This window comes from Elaeis guineensis, chromosome 13, assembly GCF_000442705.2.
Source record: "Elaeis guineensis isolate ETL-2024a chromosome 13, EG11, whole genome shotgun sequence".
Taxonomy (NCBI): domain Eukaryota; kingdom Viridiplantae; phylum Streptophyta; class Magnoliopsida; order Arecales; family Arecaceae; genus Elaeis; species Elaeis guineensis.
In genome coordinates this window covers 44,187,051-44,213,234 of record NC_026005.2, presented here as the reverse complement: position 1 = coordinate 44,213,234, position 26,184 = coordinate 44,187,051, and the positions used below count along the sequence as shown (strand labels likewise).

The following is a 26,184-nucleotide window of genomic DNA, read 5'->3' as shown; positions in this document are numbered from 1 at the left end:
ATTAGACCAAAATAAAACACACCTCAGGTATTTTGATATTTAATTCCTCAGAAAGCTGGTCAATTGATGTATTTGCATCAACATCAAATGTTCCATCTTCTTGCATCACTATGTGACCAGTTTTTTTCTGGATCTCTTCCTGCAGGATAACCAATTTACATATGAAAAGAACATTAATAATAAACAGATGTCATGTTTAAGCACAAAAATTTTTAAAAGTGACCAATGCAACAAATACCAGAAAATGCATAGATTTTAATATGCATCAAACATCTGCAATCATGTTGACATAATAAGGTAAACAGACATTTTGATTTTGAAATTCAATACTAGCAAAGCAAAATGCAAAAGAAGGATGAATGATGACACTGCCAATACCCAGTTTCATTGCCTAAGATTTGACAAAACAGCTCAAAAACAAACTTTCACAGTATCATGTCCTAAAGCAGCTACCGATGTTATTCAAATTTTTAGTTAAATGGATGTTTAAAAAAAAAAAAAAAGAAAATCGTGCTACTCTGTCAGTAGATAAATGTGTTGAAGAAACTAAGCACAGGTGGCTAGCAATGGAGGCAAAAAATGGTGAACAGTACCATCTAGACAGGCGGTTGAGATTAAGAAGCCCAAACTTCTCTTTTGCTTCATTCTTACTTTCTAGTATCCTTTTTCTTTGCCTTCTCTTCTACTTCTCAATAGACACAAGAATCTCCAAAGGAATGCATCCTTGCTACTAATCACAACAACCATAGGGATGCAATAAACAGCAATGAAATTTGCCCTTGCCAAGTACATACGACAACTCTTGTTGTTGTAGGAATCAAAGGAGGGAGGATGAGGAAAAAGATAAAAAGAAAGTACAAAGAAAGAATACGAAGAGGAGAGAGAAATGATGAAGGAAATAGAAAAACTTTAGCCTATTCAAAATCCCATTGACATTGGTCCTCACCGCCAACGTTTTACATCCCAACAGGACGGGGGGCGTCCCACCTATCCCATCCTGTTCTTATGAGAAAACAAGATCAGGATGGGGTCAGGGCTCTGAAATCCATCCACGTAGGGAAAAAAGAAAGAGGAAAGAAAAAAAGAAAAGACAGAGAAGGAACAAGTGGAAGGAAAAAAAGAAGAAAAATGGAAGAAAGAGCAGAAGGGAGAAGAAAAAGGAAGAAAAGAAGGAAGAAAGGAAAGAAAAAGAAGAAGAAAAAGGAAAAAGGAAAAAAAGAAACAAAGAGATTAGAAAAGAAATAAGAAGGAAAGGAAAGAAAGGAAGGCAGAAAGAAAGAAAAGAAAGGAAAGCAGAAGAAAAAGAAAGAAAAAAAGAGGAGAGAGAGATGAAGGATATCTACCAGGTCGCATGATCAAGGCCACTGTCAGGACAGGACGGGATGGCAGGTCATTTTATTCCATGAATAAACTAGGACACCTCCATCCCATGGAATTTAACAACTCACTATCACAAATTCCTCCATCACTTAGCTACTCCCTATTTTCCCTCCGTCCGTCTCTCTCTCAACCCCAGATCCAACCACCAAGATCCTCTCTATTCTACCTGAAATGCCCCTAATGACAAGATATTTTGATTTAGGATGTGCACGGTGCATAGGCACCTAACCATCCACATGATAATTAGGTCCTAGATAAGCTGCCCAAATTGCAGGGAAAGAACGTAGGAATGCAGCATGTAACTTAAAAAGATTATTGCCTATTGTTTGTTTTGGTTTATTGCCTCCACATTTCCAATTGTAGGCATACTTCACATTATTTATGGATGTCACATCTTATATTGAACCTTTTACCATCAAACATTTGTTTCTTTAATTTATTGTATTGAATGCTAATGTTTTTCTCTACTGACTTCTATATTCTTCATTGAATATGTAAATGTAAGAGCAAGATCCTTGGTCTTAAATCTTCATGCTCATGTTCTTGAACCAGAATGGCAAACCAGTTGCTTGATCCTTCTCCAACAAATGGTTGGAATTTTGGAACCAATTTTAGGTTTTAATTCCATTTAGTAATGTAAGCTCCATACAAAGAGGATAGGCCTATGTGTTTAAGAGCATAATATATAATCTTTGAGCATATTGATGGTTATAGCACTATCAGTTGATAGGTGGTGATCTTGATCTTCATTTTTTATAGTCTTCATTTTTTGAATTTTTTTTTTAATTGTCCTTCAAGAATATTAGTAATGTTTCCTCTTCTTAATTGCTAACCTATAGTTTGATCTTTTATTGTACATCATTATGAAAATATTAAGCCACTCAAAGTAATATGATAAACAATCAAAAGTATCTGATGAATTCGTGATTTTTCTGTAAGAGAAAAGATTAATGGAAGAATTGCCCTGCTTTATATCTCCAAGCTATAGCATGCCCCCAGAAACTCTAAGCCACAAGGTGTTCTAAATGGCAATGCTGTTGAAGAAGACTTTGAGATATATAGATGATGAAGAATATTGAACTGCAACACCAACAAAAAGAATTATTATTTGGCTTTTTTTAAGTATTTTATACTTTTGATAATTGGCTACAAATAGGTATGCCCATCGACTATCTTATGATATGCATCATTGGTCATGAAATAGGAAGCAAACAATCTATAGCTCCTTGCTTATTGTTGTATTCATGAATACTCCTTGCAAGGAGTGAATAAATAAACAGGGAACTTACAAATGTTTCAGTAATATCAGTACAATAGTGCATATGTCCAGCCAGCACAGACAACTTGGTTTTCAGAAATGGAAATCAGGAATTGTTTTCCCACTCTCGAGATTGCATTCTGGAGAATCCTCAGGAATGATTGATTTTGATTCCTATGCTTGGATAAGTCCAAATCTAGGGAATTAACCAAGCCTAGTAGCATATAATGTAATATATTATTATTTGTTAGTAACATATTAACATTAATAATACTAACAGTAATATTATAAATCATACTGGTATAACTAATACCAATAATAATATAATATCATATAACTTAGAACCATATAAAATATACAATTATGATAAAGTAATATACACTAATATTACTAATTAATACTATCGATATAGTAATGTTCATGTTATTCTTACAAGTTACAACAATACAGTAATACCAATATTAGTGCTATTATAATGATTATAAAATAATGCAAATATAAAAATACTATAAAATATGATAATATAAATAAAATACTACAATAACTGAAACTTATCATAACATCATAAGTATAATAATATCTTTATAACAATATAATGTTAATCATATTTAAATACTAATCATAATGTTAATAATTTTAATATTAAAAGTGATATCAATAATATAATATCATATTATGAAGACAAATCATATTTATGTTAATATAATATTCTAACATCAATATAGATAATACTAATATTAATATCATTTTAGTGATTACAACAATAATTCAAAAATAATAGTATTATATAGCATATACAATACAAAATGAAAAACAAATGTTATATTAAGATATCAAATATAATTATCACTTCTAACTTCAATATTATTATAGTGACTATAAAAACATTAAACTATGACTAATATATTACATTGTATAAAAACAGGGATACAATGTCAAAATAATTATAATCATACGAATAATTTAAATCATATTAATAAAACAAATGATAATTTTATTCTAAAAACATAATTAAATAATATAATATATAATATAGTATATCATTGTACTATAATATTATTAATAAGATATTCTAAAAATACAATATTAAACAAAACAATAATAATAATATAATATCATTAAAAATACTGTACCAGTAACAAATAATAGAAACCCTTAGTAATTATCTGCAATTGTTATTTAGACTGCACATCACCACTACACATTTTCCATATCCGTGATGAAATTTTCTTGTGATCAGCATTCTTTTTTATGATTTCATTTTCCAATTTCCATGTTTTGATTTAGATATTTTTTGACATCTATTTGATTTTCTCCCATTTTAATGTCAGTTTACGACTTCTGTCCTTGCTAGCAATATCAACTATCTAATTTTGAATACAACAAGGGTTTCATCCAAACATCAGCCATCATTTTATGCAGGAGAGCAGTAAAATCATAAAGGCATAAAGTCAATGAGCCCCACTACAACTGGAGACATGTCAGTCCCAGCCATAACAAATTCCCCAAGTCCTAACAAGTAAGAAGTTCCTATTTCTAAAAATTCAATTCTGACAGATGCATAGATAAGCTAACTTTGTAGACAAATATGCTATGGGATCCAGTCAAAGGATTTTTTTGTCAAAGAAGATGCGATCAGATAAGTTAACAGCATATTCTTTGTTGTAAACCTTCAATGGATGACAACCTAGCATACACAAAACCTTTCAAAGAAATTAAAAAATGGTGCACTTAAGAAACAATTGCCGCTTTCTTCTTTAATGATATTGTCACATTATTTTATTTGATTCAAAAAATAGATATGAAATTTCCAATATGAATTAACATCTGAAAGGAAATAGATATACAACTATATTATGTATGAGACTGACAGTATAAGCATATACGAAAAAAAGGATGTATCAAGTTATCATAAAGAAAATTGAAGGAACAACTTTCAACTAAAATTTAAAATAAACACTACTTGAAGATGCTTCAAAATAGTTTTCATACCTTGGAATCATTCTCATCAAAGATTTCACCTACAATTTCCTCAACAACATCTTCCAAAGTCACAATCTATTGTAAAATAAATTAAATTACAAGAAAGACAAGTGTCAGTATTATAGCCATGAGAGATGTTCAGTAGATTAGTGCTGAATAAAAAGCAGCTTCTATGCCAAAACATATCACTGAAGGAGCATCAGAAAGAGTGCCCATATTTGGAGTTCAAGATGATTTTTGTTTCATTTTTCTAAATTATGCAAACCTTTTATTGCACACGTTCTAATGAGCCCCCACAAACCAGTCAGTTTCAGTTGTCAAATTCTAATGTCTTGAAATCAGGGAAAAATTTCACAAAAATTGCAATGCTCTAACTCCTAAGAATACATCCTTGAAGCATAAGTGCACCTAGATATAATTCTAAGATAGAGAATATGTGAAGACATACTACAATCATTGTCTAAGAATGCCTGTTCAAAAAGAAGCACCCCAAAAGTACGAAATAATCTATACCTTAAAATGAATTCCAGGCATCTCTTGCAAGCTTAAGTTTGGAAGTTCACACATCTTTTACTTCCTAATAGAGATAGATATGCCAAATAACCAACTTAAATGATTGTCGAAAACAGATAAAGTTAATTAACTCGAGAACAAGTACCCCGGCACATCAAAAGTATGTCTTTCTGAAATAAAAACATCTAGCCAGCCCAAATGTTACTGAGACATAGGATACAGGTATCAATCCAACATGGGCTCTTCTAAAATCAAATATGTGGACATGTTTTTATCATATATATGTAAGTGAAGACATGCATCGATGTGTCCATATAATGAATAATAAGCTAGATCCTTGCTTCCTTGAATTCAGAAAAGTTGATAAGATGGCTGCCAATTGTCATGTCAGAACTAAAAAGTTCAAGTAGAAGCCCTACCAAAATACAAGCAATGAAGGAAATATAATTTGATCGTAAGAAGTGTCAAAGAGTGTCATGAAGTGCCCCAAGCATGATCTATCGTACCACCCCATACTGCCCAATATGGGATGTTATACCATACCAGGAGGGAACCGATATGAAATTCAAGTAATACTGAGGTGCACCAAGGTTCTACTGACCCATACCAAGATATACAGGCCTGAATCAAGACATACCGAGAAAATAGAGAAAAATGGTTAGAGGATTCAAGGTCGGTAGAACCAGAACCGAAACTGAGACTCATGCCGGTTGGCCGACGGTACGAGTCGGCACAGATCCATACCGGATCGGACCAGCACGAACTGACACAAAAAAGAAGGAAACCAGGGAAGGAGGAAAAGAAAGAAAGAGGGGAGGGGGAGAGAAAAGAGGGGAGGGAAGGAAAGGGTGGCCGGAGAAGACGCCGATGGTGGCCACAAGCAACATGCTCGGAGGGTGCCAAGGTCTCTGCTTCCTCAGCCAAATCTCGGCCAAAAGAGAGAAGTAGAGAGAGAAAGAAGGGAGGAAAAGAAAAGAAGGGAGGGGAAGCCGACGGAAAGACCATCGGAGGACCTTCGATTGGCCGCTGTGGCTACTAGACGACGCAATCACAGCCTGCAGTGCCCCGAGAGTGAAACAGGGGCAATCACCCCTATTTCACAAGGTTTTCCAGCTTCACTGTTTCTCCAATTTTTTTATAAAAATTTTTTAAAACAATAAAGCCGGCAATGGATTGGCCGGCTTCGCTGTTCATCATCATTTTTAAAAAACACGATGAACTAAATAGGGCCAATCGCCCCTATACCGCAGCTCCGTCCGTGCATTTTCCACCATCTGATGGCCACGACAGCTATCCGACACCCTCTGACAGCCTCTACGCCGACTGAGCCTCCCTTTGGTACCATCGCTCCCCTCTCTCTATCTGTCTCAATTAGACATCCTATCGGACAACACCGAGCTGCGGAGGCCTCCATAACCCTCTGGTGGCCTCAGCGGGCCACCGGCAGTGGCATCCCATCTTTCCCTCCCCTCCTCTCTCTCTTCCTCTCTTTTCCTCTTCCTTGTCCGATGTTCTAATTTGCTCGATCGAACTGTCTCGATTTACCATCGAAACGACCCGAAACATCCTGAACCATCCGGCTCAAGATAGTTCGGCAAACACTGAGAGAATTATCTTAGTATGGAATACGTACCATATTGTACCAGCTATACTAATCCAGTAAGGTATCAGTACGGTATCCAATATCGAGATTGTAGACCTTGATCCCAAGTGTCCAGCACATCAAAAAACTGAAGCTTTAGAGTATCCACATGACATTACACCTAAAGCAATCTATGACCTATTAACATTATTTAGTTAAAACATATTGTATGACAAAATTTGGATCAACAGCTATTCCATTTATGACCTGAAGCAAGGGATGCACTGCACCTGTGCACCACACCGAGGATATGGGCATGGTTCTGCCCCTCCGTTGAGATATCGATGAGGATAGGGGAGAAAAAGAATAGGAGAGAGGAAGACAGAGAGAGGGGGGAGGGACAGAGAGAGAGAGGCAGAGAGGGAGAGGGAGGCAAACGGTTAGAGGAGGCTGGCGAAGGGCTGGGGAGGGGCACAAAGGGGTGGAGGAAATGGCTGCATCCTATGGTTCCCCTGTTTCATTCGAAACAGGGGTCCCAAATGGGGACCCCTTTTAGTTCAAAGAAATTAAAAGAACTTCACTTAATTTCTTCAAAATAAAAAGGGGACAACGAAACAGCGATCCCAAAGGGGGGCACCATTTTAGTTTGAAGAAATTAAGGGGATTTCACTTAATTTTTTCAAAATAAAAAAAGGACCCTCTCCAGTACCTCCTAATTCGAACGAAACAGAAGAATCGAAGGACCGAGCCCCTCTTGCGCCCCCTCTGCACCCCTCCCTAACCCTCCATCGGCCATCCACCTTCCCCCCTCCTTCTCCCTTCCTCACTCTCCCTCTCCCTCCCTCGGCCCCCCTTCTCTTGTCCTCTCTCTCATTCACCCTCGCTCCTGCCCTCTCTGCTGAGTCGATATGAGCCTAGCATAGAATGGCCCTAGGGTGTACGAAGCCATGCTGTTGGGCAACCAATACAGGCCCTGATATCGGCACAACGATCCTTGATTCAATATGTAGCCAACAGACTGTTCATATGGATTACATGGATGTCCGGTTCTTAAGTCATCATGTGAATGCAAACAAATGATTAATAGCCTCAATCTTATGTCTAAGATACAAGGTCAAAAGAAAAAAAATATAATAATTAAAAATTCAAAAAAATATAAACATAGATAAGAGTCCTTATTATCATGGTTTTCCATATTGTCTGATGCAAGACGTACTATTCCATACTAGTACTATACCAGATGCCTCTTATGTATAGATACTTGGTGCACTATCTCATACCATACAGAACCACGTACCGATATTGTAATAGGGTCGTGCCGGTACAGAGTCTAAGACCAAGATGGCGAACCTCATTATAATACATATGTAATGCATGACTTCAAAAAATGTAGTCAAGAAATAAGTTGAGAAGCAATATAAATTCTTAAAGAATACAACTAACAATCACAAATATTTGTTTCTATGGATGATAACATCCAAAACACTATCATTATAATTGAAGCCACCGAATCTAAGTCGTTTCATCTGAATCCATATGTTTCAAATGAAAAACTCATTTACATCCAATATAAACTAACAAATTTTTTTTTCATTCTAGTGAAACCATACATATTGATTTTAGCAAGCCAAATAACTGAAACTATGCGAGGCAAAATGCTTCGGCCTCACAACATAGTAGCGATAAAAGTAGATAATCAAATATGCTGTTGGGCCTTTTTTTTTACACCATTAAGAAAATTTGGTGATCAAATAATCAAAGTCACCAAAGTGTGGTAAGAAGACTGAAATGAAATCCCACAATCTAAAAGCTGAAGGATGACAATGTACTTTTCTTTTTTCCTTTTTCGCAAACATTGGAAGAAATGACTCCAAGGCAATAAAGAGAAAGCAATAGATGCGGCTCCAGATGCCATAATATGCAGAGCAACAATCTAGGATACAAACATACACCAACAGTTCCACCATATTCATTCAGAACTACAGCCATGTGAACCTTCCTTACGCGCAACTCTCTAAGCAGGTTCCAGACAGACATTGAATCTGCAGTGTCAACAAGAACTGATCCATTGAAATTATCAAAAAAAATATTTTATTATGCAATAATAATTCTATATAACCTGAAATAAGATTGAAAAAACCAGCAAGTTAAATGTTCCATTTCACGAAAAAGGGAAAGAAGGATTAACCATCAGATGGTTTCTAGGGTAAGGAAAAAAATACTATTATACTAGTAATTACTAACAAATTTAAAGCCTACAAAATACAAAGACAGTGCTAAAAATTACTTTAACCATTTAACACATCATCCATAATCTCCATTAAATTATCACTATCTTGATTTAAATTACCAGGAACGAAATATGTAGGCATGTGTGCAATCTCTTTCACAGTTATCTCTTTCAGCATTTCAACCTTCAAAAGAGAAAAAAATGAATTCCCACCTAAGGAAAGGGCAGTCACAAGTATAGAGGTAGGTAACAACATTCTTCCAAGGACGCAACATAAAACACGTAGACAAATTAAAAAACTAACTTGAAGCTAACCTTTTCAATGCATTCTAGCATGTCCATGGCGTATGCAATGCCTACAATATTGTCTATACGCTCCTCAAAAACAGGTACCCTGACATTGTGCAACTAAGCTTACAAATTACAGTCAAAACCAAGAAATATATAACTCAGATGATAACATTTGGATGCATATCATACCTAGAATATTGGTGAGTCTCCCATAGCTTTTGAAAATCAACGAGTTTTGCACTTGCACCAATTGCAACTACATCTACCAGAGGTGTCATCACCTCTCTGACATGCGTATCTTTTATCTCTAAAACATTTTCAATCATATCCTGCAAAGGATTACTTTATAAAGTATTTCAGTCAACATTTCTTCTTCAACATAAAATACATGGTTTCAAAAAATCAAGACTGAACAAATGTGTTAAAAATTCATCCTTCCGTATACCGGATTCTTCTTTTTTTTTTTTTAGTGGGTGGGGGGGCGGTGGTGTTGGCATGAAGGATCAATCCTTTCTATTACTATCTCAAAATATGCAGAAAATTCAAACATGTACCTATACTATTAGGGCAGGCATCTTTCAGCAAAATTAAGATTTAGCAGCTTTCATAAGTCTGCAACATGTAGATTTTGATGCAGCTAAGACCTTCACTCAGTTTTTCTGTGATGCAAAAGAGACTAAATCAAATGTAGAGAAAAAGAAGTCTTCATTTTGTGCATATACATATGGCTCATAAGAATGCAGATAAAAGCACTAGGCATGGGTTTTATCATTTTAAGCCTTTTACTGGATTATAAAAGAATGCTAACTCTCTTCTAGCAAGTACTATGATTTAAAAGAAGTTGATTTGAGCCCATTATCTCAGCTTTGGAGTAATTTCCTAAGAGAGCAAAAGTGGGAGGATACATAATAACCGAGGATAGCATTCTAACTTGCTTTCACAATAATCTTCAACAATCTCTCTAGTCTCTACCCTCCTCCCATCATTCTTTGAACCGTCTCAAACCGGACGGTTCAGGACGTGCCAAACCATACCAATGGGATACCGATCCGGTTCCAACGTACAAAACAACACGGCGGCCATCTCAGAGGGAGGAAGCAGAAAGAGAGGAGAGAGAGAGTTTCCCTTTTATTGGATGCAGTCGACGATGTAGTTGCCAATTTCACTGTATTTTATGTTCTTTTATAATTTTCGTTGAAGTCATGACGGCATCGCCATCCGTTCGGAGGTCTCCGAGGGTAGTAAGCATCTCCCCCTCTCTCTGCTTCCCTCCTTCCACCCTTTACCAAGCTCAGCAAGAGCTTGGATGGCCTCAGCGACCGCCAGAGGCCCTCTCTTTCTCTCCCTCTCCTTCTCTCTCCCCCCTCTCTCTTCCTCACTTTCTTCTCTCTCTCCCCTTCTCTACCCTATCGGTTCGGCCCCGGACAGACCGATATGGACCCGTACTGAACCATACCACCAGTCGGCCGGCATGGGGTCCGATTCTGGTTCGGCAGTCCTTACCTCCTCTTCTCAATGCTTTTTGAAAAATTATTGGCAGCTCAACCAAAATATGAGGAAAATGAACTTACAAAAGCTTGTCTCTGATCTGATTCATACCATGCATCAATTTCCATATTTCAGCCCTCTTTAGATGGGCCCTAGGCTTGAGCTTGGATAAGTTTGGAAATTCCTACCTAGGATTGAGGCATGAGCACTGGAGAACATGGACATGGTTAATGTTACATCAGTGGGGTATATTTTTTAGGGGCTCAAAGGCACATTCACAAAAACATCTCTCTACTCTACAAAAAAGTGCCATCTGGTAGAGGTGCAAATGTGCATCACTAAGGGAAAATTCTCGGCAAAATTTTTTCCTTCTAGTTGCTAAAAATAACTGAGGATAGAAAGTTCTGACTTCGGAGTAATGAATCATGAGACTAGGCAACACCTTAAGACAAGTGGGACTGCATATAAGCCAACTAATTGCATTGGCTCTATATGTAGTGGCCTTCTGTACAGTTGGTGGTAAGTTACCACCTTGGTAGTTGGATGATGCATATGTATTTAGGTTTATTGCCAAAAATAGAATACCGCTGCATGCTTTAAGCTCATCGTGTCAACAATATCATATGACGTAAGAACTGTAAACAAAACAAATTTCTACTTGAAAAAATCTATAAATGGTTTCCTTAGCATTTATTAGACCACAAAGATATAAAACATTAGTTTAGAATAAAACAGGGGGCTTCCAAAACAATATGACTTTGCTTTTGTATTAATTTGCATTACTTATATTGAAGCTCCTTGTTGTAAAACCTAAATTGTCTGCTTACAGAACTGTTTATAGGCTTTATAAGTCTGATGGTTTAGGCTCAGGTTTCAGATTTATATGCATAAGCTATAACAGTCTTTAGTGTTTCAGGTTTACTTTCAATCTTGTGAGGTAAGTCATGCATATTTGCTTTCTCTATTAATGTCATTAAGTTAATTGGTCGAAAAGGATCCTCCCATTTGTAGGACTGAAGCATATAAGAACACCATATATAAGCAAGGTCCATAAAATAACTGGTTTGACTAATTATAGGAAATATTCTGCCAAATGCATGACTAGTGTAAGTCTCCCCCCAAAAGACCCAGCATGAGTTGAGACAATGCAGTTTATCATTCTCAAACTGCACATCCTACAATTTATTACTATCAAACCAAAGTAATCTGTCTATATCAAAGAACTTACCGGAGAAAAACCACTCTTTATAATATGAAACTGTTTCAGCATCAATATTTCCATTATAAAAAAACCACATTAGAGTGAATACATGAAATTCAAATCTAAACATAACCATATTTTTGTCATTGATTGGACCTTAAAATGATTAAAAGGCCAAAGTTGGACCTTAAACTGATTAAAAGGCCAAATGAGTAACAAAATAAATTTATAACTATCAAAAAAATGGTCCAATAATGTGATCACCTGTTCTTCTTCCTCTATTGCTCCACAATCCTCTGCTCCTCTCAGCATTAACTTCACCTCATCTTCAGTCACATATGGTTCCCTACAACAACAAATAAGTAACATAAGAGAGAGCAAAAGAAAATGATTAACTTAATGCTAAATAATGATTCAAGCAATGATTACAAGACAGTTAAAATCAAACACGTCCAAAGCTTTCCATCTTTTGAAACTGAAAATCAAATTGCTAAAATGTTAGTTTAAGGAAGCACTACAAAAATTGTATGGGAAGAATGATGGGAAAAGCTTCTTTGCATCTTGAGGTTTCATGGGTATCATGTAAGCACCTACATTTCAGTAATCCCTGTCAGCAGTAGTAAGTATACCCAAGGTTTTAAATTCCATTGGATGGAGCTGTCCTGATTTTTACACGGAACGCGACATGCCACCGTCCAGCTCTGTCCCGACACTTGGGACAAAGGATGTCCCAAGGTGTCCCGATTGAGACGTTTGGACGCTAGTGGGACGGCTCTGTCCTGACACATAGGATGGTACCCTGTCCCGATATCCCCCTGGGACATCCCACTGGGACCTAAATCCTTGAGTATACCTAAAAGGACAAATGATATATGATTGGTAAAATCGAAAGTTTCTTGCCTGAAGGATGGCATTATTAACTCACTGAAGCATTCACTTGCACTACGATGCCCATTAAGATGACTGGTGTCATAAGCATCTTGCTGGTCGTGGGATCCATGGTATTCCATATCGATCTGAATCGGTCGATACACCCCATACCTTACCGGTAGAGAACTAGTCCGATTCAGACAGGATTTTCAGAAAATGACCTGAACCAGACCGAACCGGTTGGTTCAGTGCGGTATCGGCCCGAACCACCCGATACCAGGTGATTTGGTCCGGTTCGATACGATTCGGGGCCGGTTCGGTACAATATTTTTTTCTTTTTTTTTTGTGCTGTTGGGTGGGTTTTTTTTTATTTTTTTTATGTCCGGTATGGTATGGTACGGTAGGGTACGGTATGATATCATATCGATCGGCAATCGGCACTTCCCCTTCTATCAAGATTTTTTCTAGAAAATTCTCCCAAAATAATCATCAAAAAAGAAACTTGCTTCATCCTTATGAGGAAAGAATCTCAAACTTCTACCACAGCATTGATCACCAAGGTTGGAAGATACTTATAATAAGAACAAAAGTACACTCATCTCGTTGATCTGGAATCTAAAACTCTCATGATATAGCCAACAATGCAAGAACAACTTTGTTTAAAAAGCCACATGCTTCAGCAACTTTCTTGTCGGTTGGGTTGCTTCTAGCAATCCTTTGAAACCTCTCCCTAGCCCTTGACCAACAATCTCTTGTTACAAGATCTAGCTTAGATGCCACATTTGAAACAACATTTAGAAAGAGTTTTTTGGTCACACCAAACGTCCTTCGGAACTCACCCAGTTACCAGTTGGCAAATTTCTAACTAATGTTGTCTCAAAATCTCTCATATTTAATAATGGTCCAAAAATTCCACCAAGCAAAAAGCATTCGCACCTGCCACAATGACCTTCTCTGATTATCTATAACCCAAGGATTCCGTTCACAATTTCAACCAACATTCCTTGACTTTTAGCAGAAGAATTAAAACTCTAACTATCAAGTTAATGCATTTCTTAACCTCATCTTTCTTTCTCCCACTTTACCAGAAATCTCTTAACATGCTTCTCAACTTTGCACACAATGGAAGCAAAGGCCAAAATAGATAGGTAGAACCTACAAAATTTCTTTCAACAATATGATCTACTCCCTTAAAAACAAGAGTTCACCTATAATCTTATCCACCACTTACGAGTAGAGCTGATCATGGGCCAGGCCTTAAGCCTAAACTCTATTCATTTTTAGTCAAGCTTTGGGCCAAGCCTTTTTAAAATTTGAACTTTTCTATGCCCAAGCCCAGCCAATGATCAGCTCTAGCCTCTAGTTACAAGTAATCTTGCCCTCTGAATTCACTAGGAGAATATATCTAATTCCCAACTTACCCATCTTCCCCTCTGAAAGGCCAAAAAGCACCTCTAATCCATCCAAGTATAAACTATCCCAAATTAATCATAATAAATGAAGTAAAATTGTTTAAATCTCACAATAAACCCTGATACCCACTCAACATAAATGAGAAAATATTTTAACATGCTTCCTTGATTTTTCTAAATAAAAAAAAGGGATTGTGGCATAGATATTGAAAATTCTCTTCTCCAAATGTACATAACTTAGTGATAATATCAATAACTAGAATGAGAAGAGGGTGAGGTGGAAACACAATCACTCCAACGAGTTGAGAAGCCCCTTTATGAACTTGTTAGTATGAACTGAAATTTTGCTACAAGCTTCTTCATCGAAATGCATCCACATATCCACAATACAAAATCCACTAAATATAGCACTTCCAGTTAACAATGTCCTTTATCTGTTCCACATCGTAAGCTCCTTTCTCTTATTTTTGGCGTTGATCAACTCATACGTACTTAAAAAATAGAAAAAATAGCCAATGGATAAAATGGAAAAGGCAAAATCAACGTTTTAAGTTTCATCCAAAAATTGATTCTCTTCAATTGAAATGAAACAATTACAGCCAAGATTAAACTAACTGATCCCCAGTTTGGGTGTCAGTCTAATTCAACCATTTCAGTCAGTTTTGGCTGAAAATAACCAGTTTTGGTCTAGTTGGCTTAAACTTTTTTATCACAAATTAACAAAACTTTTTAGAAGCATTTACAACAATTTTGGAATATTTCTTTATTTATTTAAGCACATACCTACGTAGTATCTATTCCAATGATTTCTTTCTTTCTTTTCGTTGAGTTAAAAATGGAGTTAGACAGTAAATTTTACCATTAAAAATGGAAATCGACTATAAATTTAACCCTTAACGAGCCAAGGCATAAAAAAGAAACCTGTTACTTAGAGCTGAAAAGGATCAGATATAGATTGGACATAGGCATATCCATATTTTTCAAAGAATGCAAATACGGATATGGATATTAAGAAAGTTTTAAAATTAATATCCATATTTGATCTAAACGGATACAGATATAAATCAGCTATTAAGCATACCCATATTTGTCCTAAGCAGATAAGGATACAAGTTGGATATTAGTTATATCTATATTTTTCTATCCGAATAGAGATATAACTCAGATATTATTTGGATATAAATCAGACTTTTGGCTGAACTTAATAATGAAACCAATATTAGTTAATATAATCATAAAGGGTGGTAACATAATTCACTAAGCAACTTGCATGCGATAGAAGATAACTAAAGATTAAAGGCATGATCATTAAAATTTAAAACATGCATGAAGACTGACCTAGACAAGATTCCAAGTTATTGGTCCAACTAGATTTGTACTAAATATTAAAACTAAAATTATTTGAAATAAAAAATATATATAATATAAAATATTAATTATTTTTTGTATTAAGTATTGTCGTTATGCTTTAAATATAGATAATCATGAATTATATATTTTTTAAAGAACTTGTAAAAAATATATATATATAAGTTATATATAAATGTAGCAGTACATAGAAATTACTAATATTTCTAAATATTTTTAGCAATAAAATTTTGAAAATATCTAAAAATAATTTTTTATGTTTTATCAAAGAAAAAATTATCTAAAATAATGATTAAAATATGAAATATCACAGTATACATGATATGGTTATTTAACGACCAGAAGCTTTTCAATGACTAAGACATTATGGTTCTGTGGTTAGATGCTTGCCTTTTAACCGCAACAACTCCATTTCGAATCTTAGGATTTACCTATTATTATAGAGAATAATAGTTTGTTACGCCGGATGATTTTTACTACATACAGATTCGAATCCAAAAAATACTTTAAAATCCAAATTCATATCCATATCCAGCAAAAGTTATACATAGATATCCAAATTTGTATCCAGATCCAATCGGATATTATAATTTTCATCTGAATCCAATCCAAATCGAATACAAAACTAGATTCAATCGGATTTTATCCAACCCATTTTCAGGCCCACTGTTATTGTAGTGCTTTATAAAGAATAAAACGAACAACTAGATACATGACATCTTACAGAAATACCATCCTTTGGATATTAAAAAATTGCACTCTATAGCTAAATGCTTTTTATCAAGTAGCCTTCTAAACTCAATCATATGGGCAAAAGTACTCAAATTCAATGTATTTGTAGTCTTACCAAAGTGAAATATAATGAATTTTCAAACAACTGAAGTTCAAAAATTAAACGAAATAGAATGGCTAATTCCACAAAAAGGTCTTTTCTTCACAAGGTATAGATAGCAATTCTCATTTATGATTCATCTACTATAGATGCCATGGATCAATTTCTCCTTAATTTTTAAGAATTGAGTGTACCCATAATTCTAGGTTTTCATGTTACTTTTTGTAAAACACAATTTGGAGCTAGGGGCATCCCAATTAGATTGAGTGGGGTATATATACGCAAAAAAACCTACATAATTTTCGTATGTGCTAGATAACTTTAGCCTAAAACTGTAAAAAATACACAAATATAGGACCTATAAATGATACAAAATACTCTAAATATTGTGTAATAACTTTTCACGACTTCTTTGTTCTATTCTATTCTTCACTTTTTAAACTTTTCATGATCTTTCTGATAGAAGCACCAATAGTTGAGAGTAAAAAAACTGTTGAAACCACCAAAACTGTCAAAAGTTAAGATAATTCCTATAACATAAAAGCATCCAGCATACATATTTTCACTCAAAGACCACAAAACAAACAACTGTGCACTTTATATGTAACCCGAAAAGAGGAAATTTATTATTAAATACTTCAACATATATAACAACATTTTTGAAGTCAAAATGATTAAGAGAAAAATAAGATAATGAATGGTATTGCATATGCAACCCACCTTCTACCTTTCAGACCTAGCATCTTCAGCATTCCCATAGAAAGAAAAGTAGCAACTCTTCCCACAGGATACAGCACCAAGGAAAGCCATGCAACTGGCCTGTTCTAGTCATATAACATGCAGTTTTCATCAAAGGTTTTCAATTTTCAATTGAAAGCGCACAAGAAAGGCGTGTAAATTAATTCTAAGAACATGTCATTTTTATTTCTTTCCCAGAGGATTCACCTTACAACAACTCTAGCTACCTCTGTGGCATTGTGAACGGCAACACTTTTTGGAGTAATTTCCGTTAGTAACAATATAGCAACCTGAAGAAATTTATATGTGCAGATATATTAGGTTGCTTCACTTTTCTCCTTCAAAATAACAACAAGAAAGGTTAACCCAACAATTCATATTAATTTCAAGCAAGCATTATGAATACATGCACTAGTGGCATGCTTTATTAAAAAATTATTAGTAACATGCCAGTCCACACTAAACAAGCACAAGCACCAAGCACAGATCAGCACCGCACACATTAGTTAGCTTTTAAAATATTTTTAAGCAAACAAATGGTAACAGCAACACCAGTTGTAGTTTCTGTTAGTAACAACTTACCCACCTGAAGAATTAAATGTGTAGCTATATTAGTTTATTACCTTTTCTCCTTCAAAATAACAATATAAAAAGAAGTTAACTCAAGAATTCATATTAATGACAAACAAGCATTATTATTAGTAAGTCAAAGTTTCGAGCGCTGGTCTATGAGAGTCCTCACTAGGCCAATACCAGTACCTATCCCAAATCAGCATAGCACATATTAGTTTTCTTTTAATTTTTTTTTTAAATAAAGGTGTTAAAATCATGGTGACTATTATAATGAGTTGTCAAGTTCATGACTACTATGGTAGCATGACCACAAGAATTCCAAGATCAAAATATCATGGCTATTATGGTCGTAAATATCATGACTATTATGGTAGTGATTATCATGGCTATTATGGTAGCACCACTATAGAGATTCCAGGGTCAAATTTACCATATGTATTTGATTTTGATTATTAGATACTATTGTATAGCTACCATATCTGTTTGAATACAATTGTAAAGCTACCATAGTAGCAGTTCCATTTTAGTATATTTAAAGAGCTGTATTCATAAAGTTGATTAGGAGAAATACAATATTATCTTTTCCATTAACATAGTATCAAAGCACCAAGTTCCATAACCCTAGCCGCCACCCATCTCCACAACCTCAAACCACCACTGCCGCCTCCTTCCTCACCACCCACCACCTCTCTTCTTGATCCCACCCTCTTTTTCTTGACTTTTTTTCTTCTCTTCTTCTATATGGCGTAGATATCTTTCCTATGCCATGTGAAGGTTATCTGGCTATCTTTCTGGCTATCTACTAATCACTAAAGCGGTACACTGCCCATGATTCCCCTGGCTGCCACCCCCTCCTCTTTCACTATCGGGCTTTTTGGTTATTTCTATCCTCTTCTCTGGCTGCTATGGCATCCTCAAATGACGACAACAAACAATTCTCGACACTTCTGACTCTCAGTTCTGACAATGCGATCAAGAATCTAATGGCAACTACAGTGAAGCTTAATGGCAATAACTACCTTTTATGGGCCCAATCGTTCAAACTATTTATTGGTGCCCAACAGAAGGTGCAGCACTTAACTGATGATCCTCCAAATTTCAACGATCCTACCTATGAAGACTCGCTGGCTAGTGACGTTGTGTTATGTCATCGTAATTGAATAGCATGGAAAAGGTTAGTGCCAGTGTCATGTTCTTAAAGACAGCTAAGCAAATCTGGGACACCCTCAAAGAGATGTATGGGCAAGAGAAGAATATCTCAAGAGTATTTGAACTCTATGAGCAATTCTTCACACTGCAGCAAGGTGGTAAACCTGTAGCCGATTACTATGCCTCTCTGAGAGGTATTCTTGATGAGTTAGATTCACATCAGCCTCTAATATTGGATCTACAGAAGTTAAAGGACTATCATGAAAGTCTGGTAGTTGCAAAATTTCTGTCTGGATTGAATCCATCTTTAATTCATCAAATTCATAGTCAGATTCTTGGTGGTGATTCAATTCCTTCTCTATCTGTGATTTTTTCTAGAGTTCTACATGTCTCCATTGGAATATCAGCCTCCACGGCCACATATCAGATGGAGCATTCAGCTATGGTTGTTGGTGGTCGTGGTCGAGGCTGTGGTAGAGGACGTGGTAGAGATTCAGGGGGAGGCCGTAGTCATCGTCCGCTCACATTTGACAAGGGACCACGTCACTGTTCACACTGGGCACAACAATTATGTGTTTTGGAAATGCTGATTCAAGTTTGGCAAACCTGATTGGGGCAGTCGGTCTCTGCCGAAACTACGACTGATACTCCTGTTCCACCACCATTGGCTCTTGGCATGATGCACATCCCACAGGCTGAGTATGCGAAATTTCTTCAATTCCAATCCACTCAATATGCACAGATAGCTACTCACACCATCACTCCAGGTACTGGTGCGTTCACTACTTCCTCTGCTAGTTCCTGTGTATCATATTCAGGAGCATCATCTCATATGACAGGAGTTGTTCGTGTTTCCTCGTCACTTTCTTTAGATCATGTGCTTTATGTTCCAAAATTTCCTGTTAGCCTTTTGTCAATTAGCCAAATAACCAAATATAAAAATTGCTCTGTGACATTCTTTCCCACATATTATGTTTTTCAGGATCTACATACTGGGATGAGGATTGGTTTGGGGCATGAGAAAGATAGCCCATATTATCTTAATAATGGTGCATCTTCCAATGTTTTAGCTATAGTTTCTTCGTCGTCATCTATCTCTCCATTATTGTGACACTACCAATTAGGTCATCCTTCCTTACAGAAGCTAAGACAAGTTCTGCCTTTTAAGTCGTCTATATCTTCTTTAGAGCGTGAGTCCTGTCAGTTGGGTAAGCATCATCGTTCTTCTTATCCAAGTCGAGTCAATAAACACAGTTCCGTCACTTTTGAGTTAGTTCATTTTGATGTTTGAGATCCATGTCGTTTTACTTCTGTTGCTGGATTTAGACATTTTATTATTTTTATCGATGATTATTCTAGAATGACCTAGGCGTATACGTTAAAAGACAGGACACAAGTTTCTGATGTTCTCAAAATCTTTTATAATGAAATAAAAACCCAATTTCCTACATCCATTCGTATTCTTTGCACTGATAATGCTCTTGAATTTTTGAAGCATGATGTATCTCAATTCTACTATTTTCATAGCATTTTACATCAGACTATTTGTGCCCACATCTCTCAACAAAATGGTGTTGCTGAAAGAAAACATCGGCACTAACTAGATGTCGCTCGCACTCTCATAATTCAAATGCATGTAACCAAATATTTGTGGCCAAATGCTATTTTGTCTACTTGTTATTTGATTAACCGAATGCATCATCAGTTCTCCATAGAGATATCCCTTATTCGTGTCTCTATCCTGATAAACCCATTTTCTCCCTTATTCCACATGGTTTCGGGTGTGTTTGTTTTGTGCAGGATCTTCATCCTAGTCTTGATAAATTGTCATCCAGGTCAGTCAAGTGTCTTTATAGGATATTCATGGACTCAAAAGGGATATAAGTGTTATGATCCGGTGACTAGAAAGTATCACACATCTGCGAATGTTGCCTTTTTTGAGTCAACTCCTTATTTCTCTAATGGATCTCCAAACCTCACTATTGAGCATATTCCTTTTCCTCAATTAGTTAAATATGTGCCTGTTCGTGTTACAGTGAAACCATTGCAGGTGTATACCAAAAGACACATATCTCAAGCACTTATCTCTACTCAAGCTGATTCCTTATCTTCAGCTAGAGATCCAAGCCATCAACAATCTGAATCTCCTGTGATTACCTCAAATTTGGATCTACCTATTGCTCTCCATAAAGGTAAACGATTTACCACAGCTTATCCTATTTCTCCTTTTGTTTTCTATGATCGCCTTACCCCTTCCTTTCGCCGGTTTGCCTTGTCCTTGTCATCTGTGTCTGTACTTAGGTCTTACAAGGAAGCTTTGGATAATCCAGCTTGGAAGGCTGCTAGCTTGCTATGGATGATGAGATGGCCGCTCTCCTCTCCAGAGGTACATAGGATCTAGTTGATCCTCCTATTAGCTCTGAAATTGTTGGTTGTAGATGGTGTTCACCATCAAATATAAGCCAGATGGGACAATAAACGATACAAAGCTAGACTTGTTGCAAAAGGGTTTACTTAGACTTATGGCATTGACTATTTTAAGACCTTCTCACCAGTTGCTTGGCTAAATTCCATCAGGGCGATCATCTCAATTGCTATCAACAAAGATTGGCCTATGTTCCAGCTTTATGTCAAAAATACTTTCTTGTATGGTGATTTGCAAGAGAAGGTATATATGGAGCAACCTCCTAGGTATATTGCTTAAGGGGAGAACATGACGTGCAGACATAAGAAGGCAATTTATGGTCTCAAGCAGAATTCTCGTGCTTGGTTTGACAAGCTTAACCAAGTTGTTATGGCATTTGGTTTTCATAAGTGTAACTCTGATCACTCTATTTTTGTTCATCGAAACTCTACAGGAACTATTATTTTGGCTATTTATGTTGATGACATAATATTGACCAGGAGTGATCTAAGTGGAATAGAGAAAACTAAGGAGTATTTAAAATGGCATTTTGTTACCAAAGATATGGGGAAGCCTAGATACTTTTCTGGGATAGAAATTGCACACAACAAAAAAAGTGTGTTCTTTTCTGAAAAGAAGTATGCTTTAGATTTATTACAAGAGACAGGATTACTTAGGTGTAAACCTGAAAGTAATCCCATTAACATTGATCTAGAGTTCCGGGCTGAAGATGCAAAATTATTTGAAGATGTTACATGATACAGGAGGTTGATAGGCAAACTCATTTATCCCACTATTACTAGACCAGACATAGCCTTTGCAGTAGGGGTTGTAAGTCAGTTTATACAAAAGCCTAAGACAGTTCACTGGAAAGCAGCTTTGACTATATTAGCTTATGTTAAAAATTCACCAGGAAGAGGTCTACTGTACAAGAATTATGGACATCTTAGAATTGAAGCCTATTCAAACTCTGGATATGCATGAGATAAAGGAGATAGAAAATCCACATCAGGATACTGCACATATGTGGGAGGTAATCTTGTAACATAGAGAAGTAAAAAGCAGAATGTTGTCGCTAGATCTAATGACGAGGCCGAGTATAGAGCTATGGCTCATACTACTTGCGAGATGATGTGGATAAAATCTCTGATGTCTGAGCTTGATTTTGATCACCCTAATCCTATGCCTATGTACTATGATAATCGGGCAACCATTTATATTGCCAGCAATCCTGTGTTCCACGAGAGGACCAAGCATATTGAAGTAGATTGTCATTTTGTAAGAGATGCTGTGATGAACAAGATTATCAGAATACCATTCACTCCATCATCCAAGCAATTAGCTAACATTTTGACTAAGTCTCTGCCTCCTGGTATCCTGATATTTTTAACTCTGTGTAACAAGCTGGGTATGTTTGATATATATGCTCCAACTTGAGAGGGAATATTAGAATCATGGTAAATATTATAATGAGTTGTCAAGATAATGACTACTATGGTAGCATGACCTCAGAGATTCCAAGATCAAAATATCATGGCTATTATGGTCGTAAATATCATGGCTATTATAGTAGTGATTATCATGGCTATTATGGTAGCAATACTAGAGAGATTCCAGAGTCAAATTTATCATATTTATTTGATTGTGATTATCAGACACAATTGTATAGCTACCATATCTATTTGGATACAATTGTAAAACTACCATAGTAGCTATCCCATTTTAGTACATTTAAAGAGTTGTATTCATGAAGTTGATTATGAGAAATACAACATTATCTTTTTCATTAACAAAAGGTATTAACTATTAAGTCTTTTTTGAGTTTTTATTCTATATAGTATGGTTTACCCATCGGAACTGGAACTTAAATTGTTCATTATATTTCACCTTAACAATTTTCATGTATCAGTACACAGCATGGCACGTTCTAATTTATCCATCTCCAGAATTAGAGTTAGGAAAATAGTCAGCTAAGCAACCACAACCATCAGGCCTTGTCCCAACTATTCATGGTTAGCTTTATTGCTTCTCGTTTTCCGAGTATTCCTATTTAGTGCTATCTTTGATGCTATTTCAAGTTTTCCATATCTTTATTCACAACTTCTATCCATGTTACCTTAAGGCTTCCTATCCTTTTGTAGATCCTTCAACAAAAATAAGTACTCCTTACAATATTCAGCAAAGCAAAGTGAACATAATTTGTTCTGCTATTTTTCAGTACCTCGTACATGCATACACATTAACACTGACCCTTAACATTAACCAACATGTTAATCCCAATATTATGGATAAAAGTACATTTTACCAATATATAAGAATTTTCTCAGCTATATCAACACTCTACAAATTAGTTTCAAATTATTAGGCATGGAATCTTTGGAAAAAAGACCCATCATTCTCAGCTATAACATGTAGTTTCAAATGAACAAATTTATTGCTCATAAGATTTGCACTCGTGGCCATGAAGTAACCATCTAAGATTCCTTGATTTGGAAATAACTGAAATAAAGAAGGAAAAGACAATTATTATGTACATATAATGGGTTTACCTCTTTGGGAAAAAGACCCGTCATTAACCTATAAAAAGTAGTTGCAAATAAACAAATTTATTGCTTATAAGATTTGTACTCGTGGCCATGAAGTAACCATCTAAGATTACTTGACTAGAAAATAACTGAAATAAAGAGGGAACAAGACAATTATTATATACATAAAATGGGTTTAACTCTCATGGTGGCAAGTACCACCTACGTGCATGAGTAGTGATCACAAGACCCATGCATGGGATGTGTGCCCCTCATGACCACACACAAAGACAAGTATGACTGATGAGGGTGCACATCACATGCCCAGGCCCCATGGTCACTATCTACATGCAGTTGCACTCACCACCAATGGTGAGGAAAACCCTACCTCATATATTGAGAACTATTTACGCAAAGAATCTTTTTTGCATGAAAAAAATTATATTTGATGAAATTTAAGCAAGGATAGATTTGAACCCTCAGGCATAATTATTCATTGGCTGCTTTTCGATAAAGTCTTCAAATAACAAAGTTTTGGCCCCCGGTATAAGACAACGTTTAAAATGCACTGCAGAAGGGATGTACCAATCATGTACCAGTACAGTATGCCCCCACAGCTACTCTTGGTTGGCTGATACAAGGCGGTACAGCACTGCAAATATGATAGCAAATCCAGGACTACAGGGCAGTACATACCACAATACACCTGATTATCTGAATCTTGATACATGTATAGGTGCTTGATAATATGAGGCAGCTAGAGCTATTGCAAGCAGTACATACCACAATACACCTGATTATCTGAATCTTGATACATGTATAGGTGCTTGATAATATGAGGCAGCTAGAGCTATTGCAAGCAAAGATTCGTCCCGGTGGATGTCTATAGAATGCCAAGATAGGGTACTATCCCATGTGTTAGGACTAGAACATCCCAATGTCCTAATCAAGATGTCTTGAGAAATCCACTATCCCAAGTGGCAGGATGGCGGCGTGTCCCATTCCAAAAAAAAATCAGAACATTCTCATCCCACAAGATTTAAAATCTTGATTGCAAGCATGAAATTTGTCATATGACTATATCAGAAATCCATTTATGCACCTTGAAAAATAATCTCAAGCAAGGTTTTAAATCCCATGAGAAAAAAGTGTCCTGATTTCTCCATGGAACGGGATGCACCGCTGTTCGTCCCATCCCATCTTGACAGCAATCTCGATTATACATGCCCATCGATATCCTCTATCTTTCTCCCCTTCTTTGCCTTCTTTCTTTCTTTTTTTCTTTTTTTCTTTCTTCTTTTTTTGCTTTCTTTTCTTCTACCTTCCTTTTTCTCCCTTTTCTTTTTCTTTCTTTTTGTTCTCCCTTCCTTCCTTTTTTTTTCATTTTTCTTCTTTCCTTTCATTTTTTTTCTTTTCTTTATCTTTCTATTGGATTTAGGTGGTTTCATGCATGTATTTCAAAATATTTTTGAAATAAGCAAGGGAAGTAATCTAGATTAAACTTTTTAACCTAGGCATGCAATTGGATCTAATCTACAAACCATCTAATCATGGATCTACGATATGAACATAACATACATCTGAAACCTGATCTAAGATCTAATCTACAAGGAGGAGATCCAATCTCCTTACCTTTGCGTGGGTTGATTTACACCGCAGCTGATGATCGAAAATTTATTAATTCCTTGGGCCACACACGCATCCGACCTCTACAGATATCCACACGAAGCCCTTGATCCGATCAGAGGTTCGTTGATCTCCCCGGAGTGCTAGCTCCCTTACAGAAATTCACTCCTGATGGCTGATTCAAAACCTCTTTCTGATCTCTCAGACCCTTTCAGAGAAGGAGAAATTAAAGGAAGAAGAGGTGGAGGAAGAAGAAGAGAGCTCTCTCTTTTTCTCTCACAAAACCCAACGCCTAGATCTAAACCCTAGGACCTCCATGCCCAATGCCTCACACCCACGATGGTCCCACGCCCCACTCTAATTTTCTCATGATGGAGATCCCGATTGCATGCCCAAGGGAGAAGACCCATTTATAGATGAAATCCATAGAGGTTAGGATGAGACCAAACTCTATCAAGATAAGGATTAATCCATATCTGATTTCAAACTTGAATTCAAATCAAACTTGAATTCGAATTTGAATCAATCTTCATCTCATCCTATCCATGGGCATTGAGAAGAGGGGGTGACCAAATTTTTGCATGGAGAAATCTCACACAAAAATGAGAATAGCACGAGGGATCTTTGGCATCAAGATGGGTGTGGCGCAAGAGAAGAAATCCAGTCCAATTTGGTCTCTTGGTTGATTCAATTTGGTCCCAATCAAAATCCGATTTGGTTAGACCCAAGTAGAGGAGAGAACCTAGTCCAATTAGGAACCC

The 26,184-nt window shown here is 36.2% G+C and overlaps 1 protein-coding gene across 1 annotated transcript in view; it reads right to left on the bottom strand.

Annotated features, from left to right (window-relative positions):
- LOC105032468 (putative DUF21 domain-containing protein At3g13070, chloroplastic) overlaps positions 1 to 26,184 on the bottom strand; it is an 85,411-nt gene that overhangs the window by 24,945 nt on the left and 34,282 nt on the right. The window contains exons 5-13 of the mRNA XM_010906923.4: positions 17,354 to 17,436; positions 17,129 to 17,227; positions 12,191 to 12,272; positions 9,427 to 9,566; positions 9,262 to 9,340; positions 9,067 to 9,130; positions 8,667 to 8,758; positions 4,631 to 4,696; positions 23 to 139 (exon numbers count right to left, since the gene is read on the bottom strand). Coding sequence (XP_010905225.1) covers positions 23 to 139; positions 4,631 to 4,696; positions 8,667 to 8,758; positions 9,067 to 9,130; positions 9,262 to 9,340; positions 9,427 to 9,566; positions 12,191 to 12,272; positions 17,129 to 17,227; positions 17,354 to 17,436 — 822 coding nt within the window. The remainder of the gene's footprint in view (positions 1 to 22; positions 140 to 4,630; positions 4,697 to 8,666; positions 8,759 to 9,066; positions 9,131 to 9,261; positions 9,341 to 9,426; positions 9,567 to 12,190; positions 12,273 to 17,128; positions 17,228 to 17,353; positions 17,437 to 26,184) is intronic.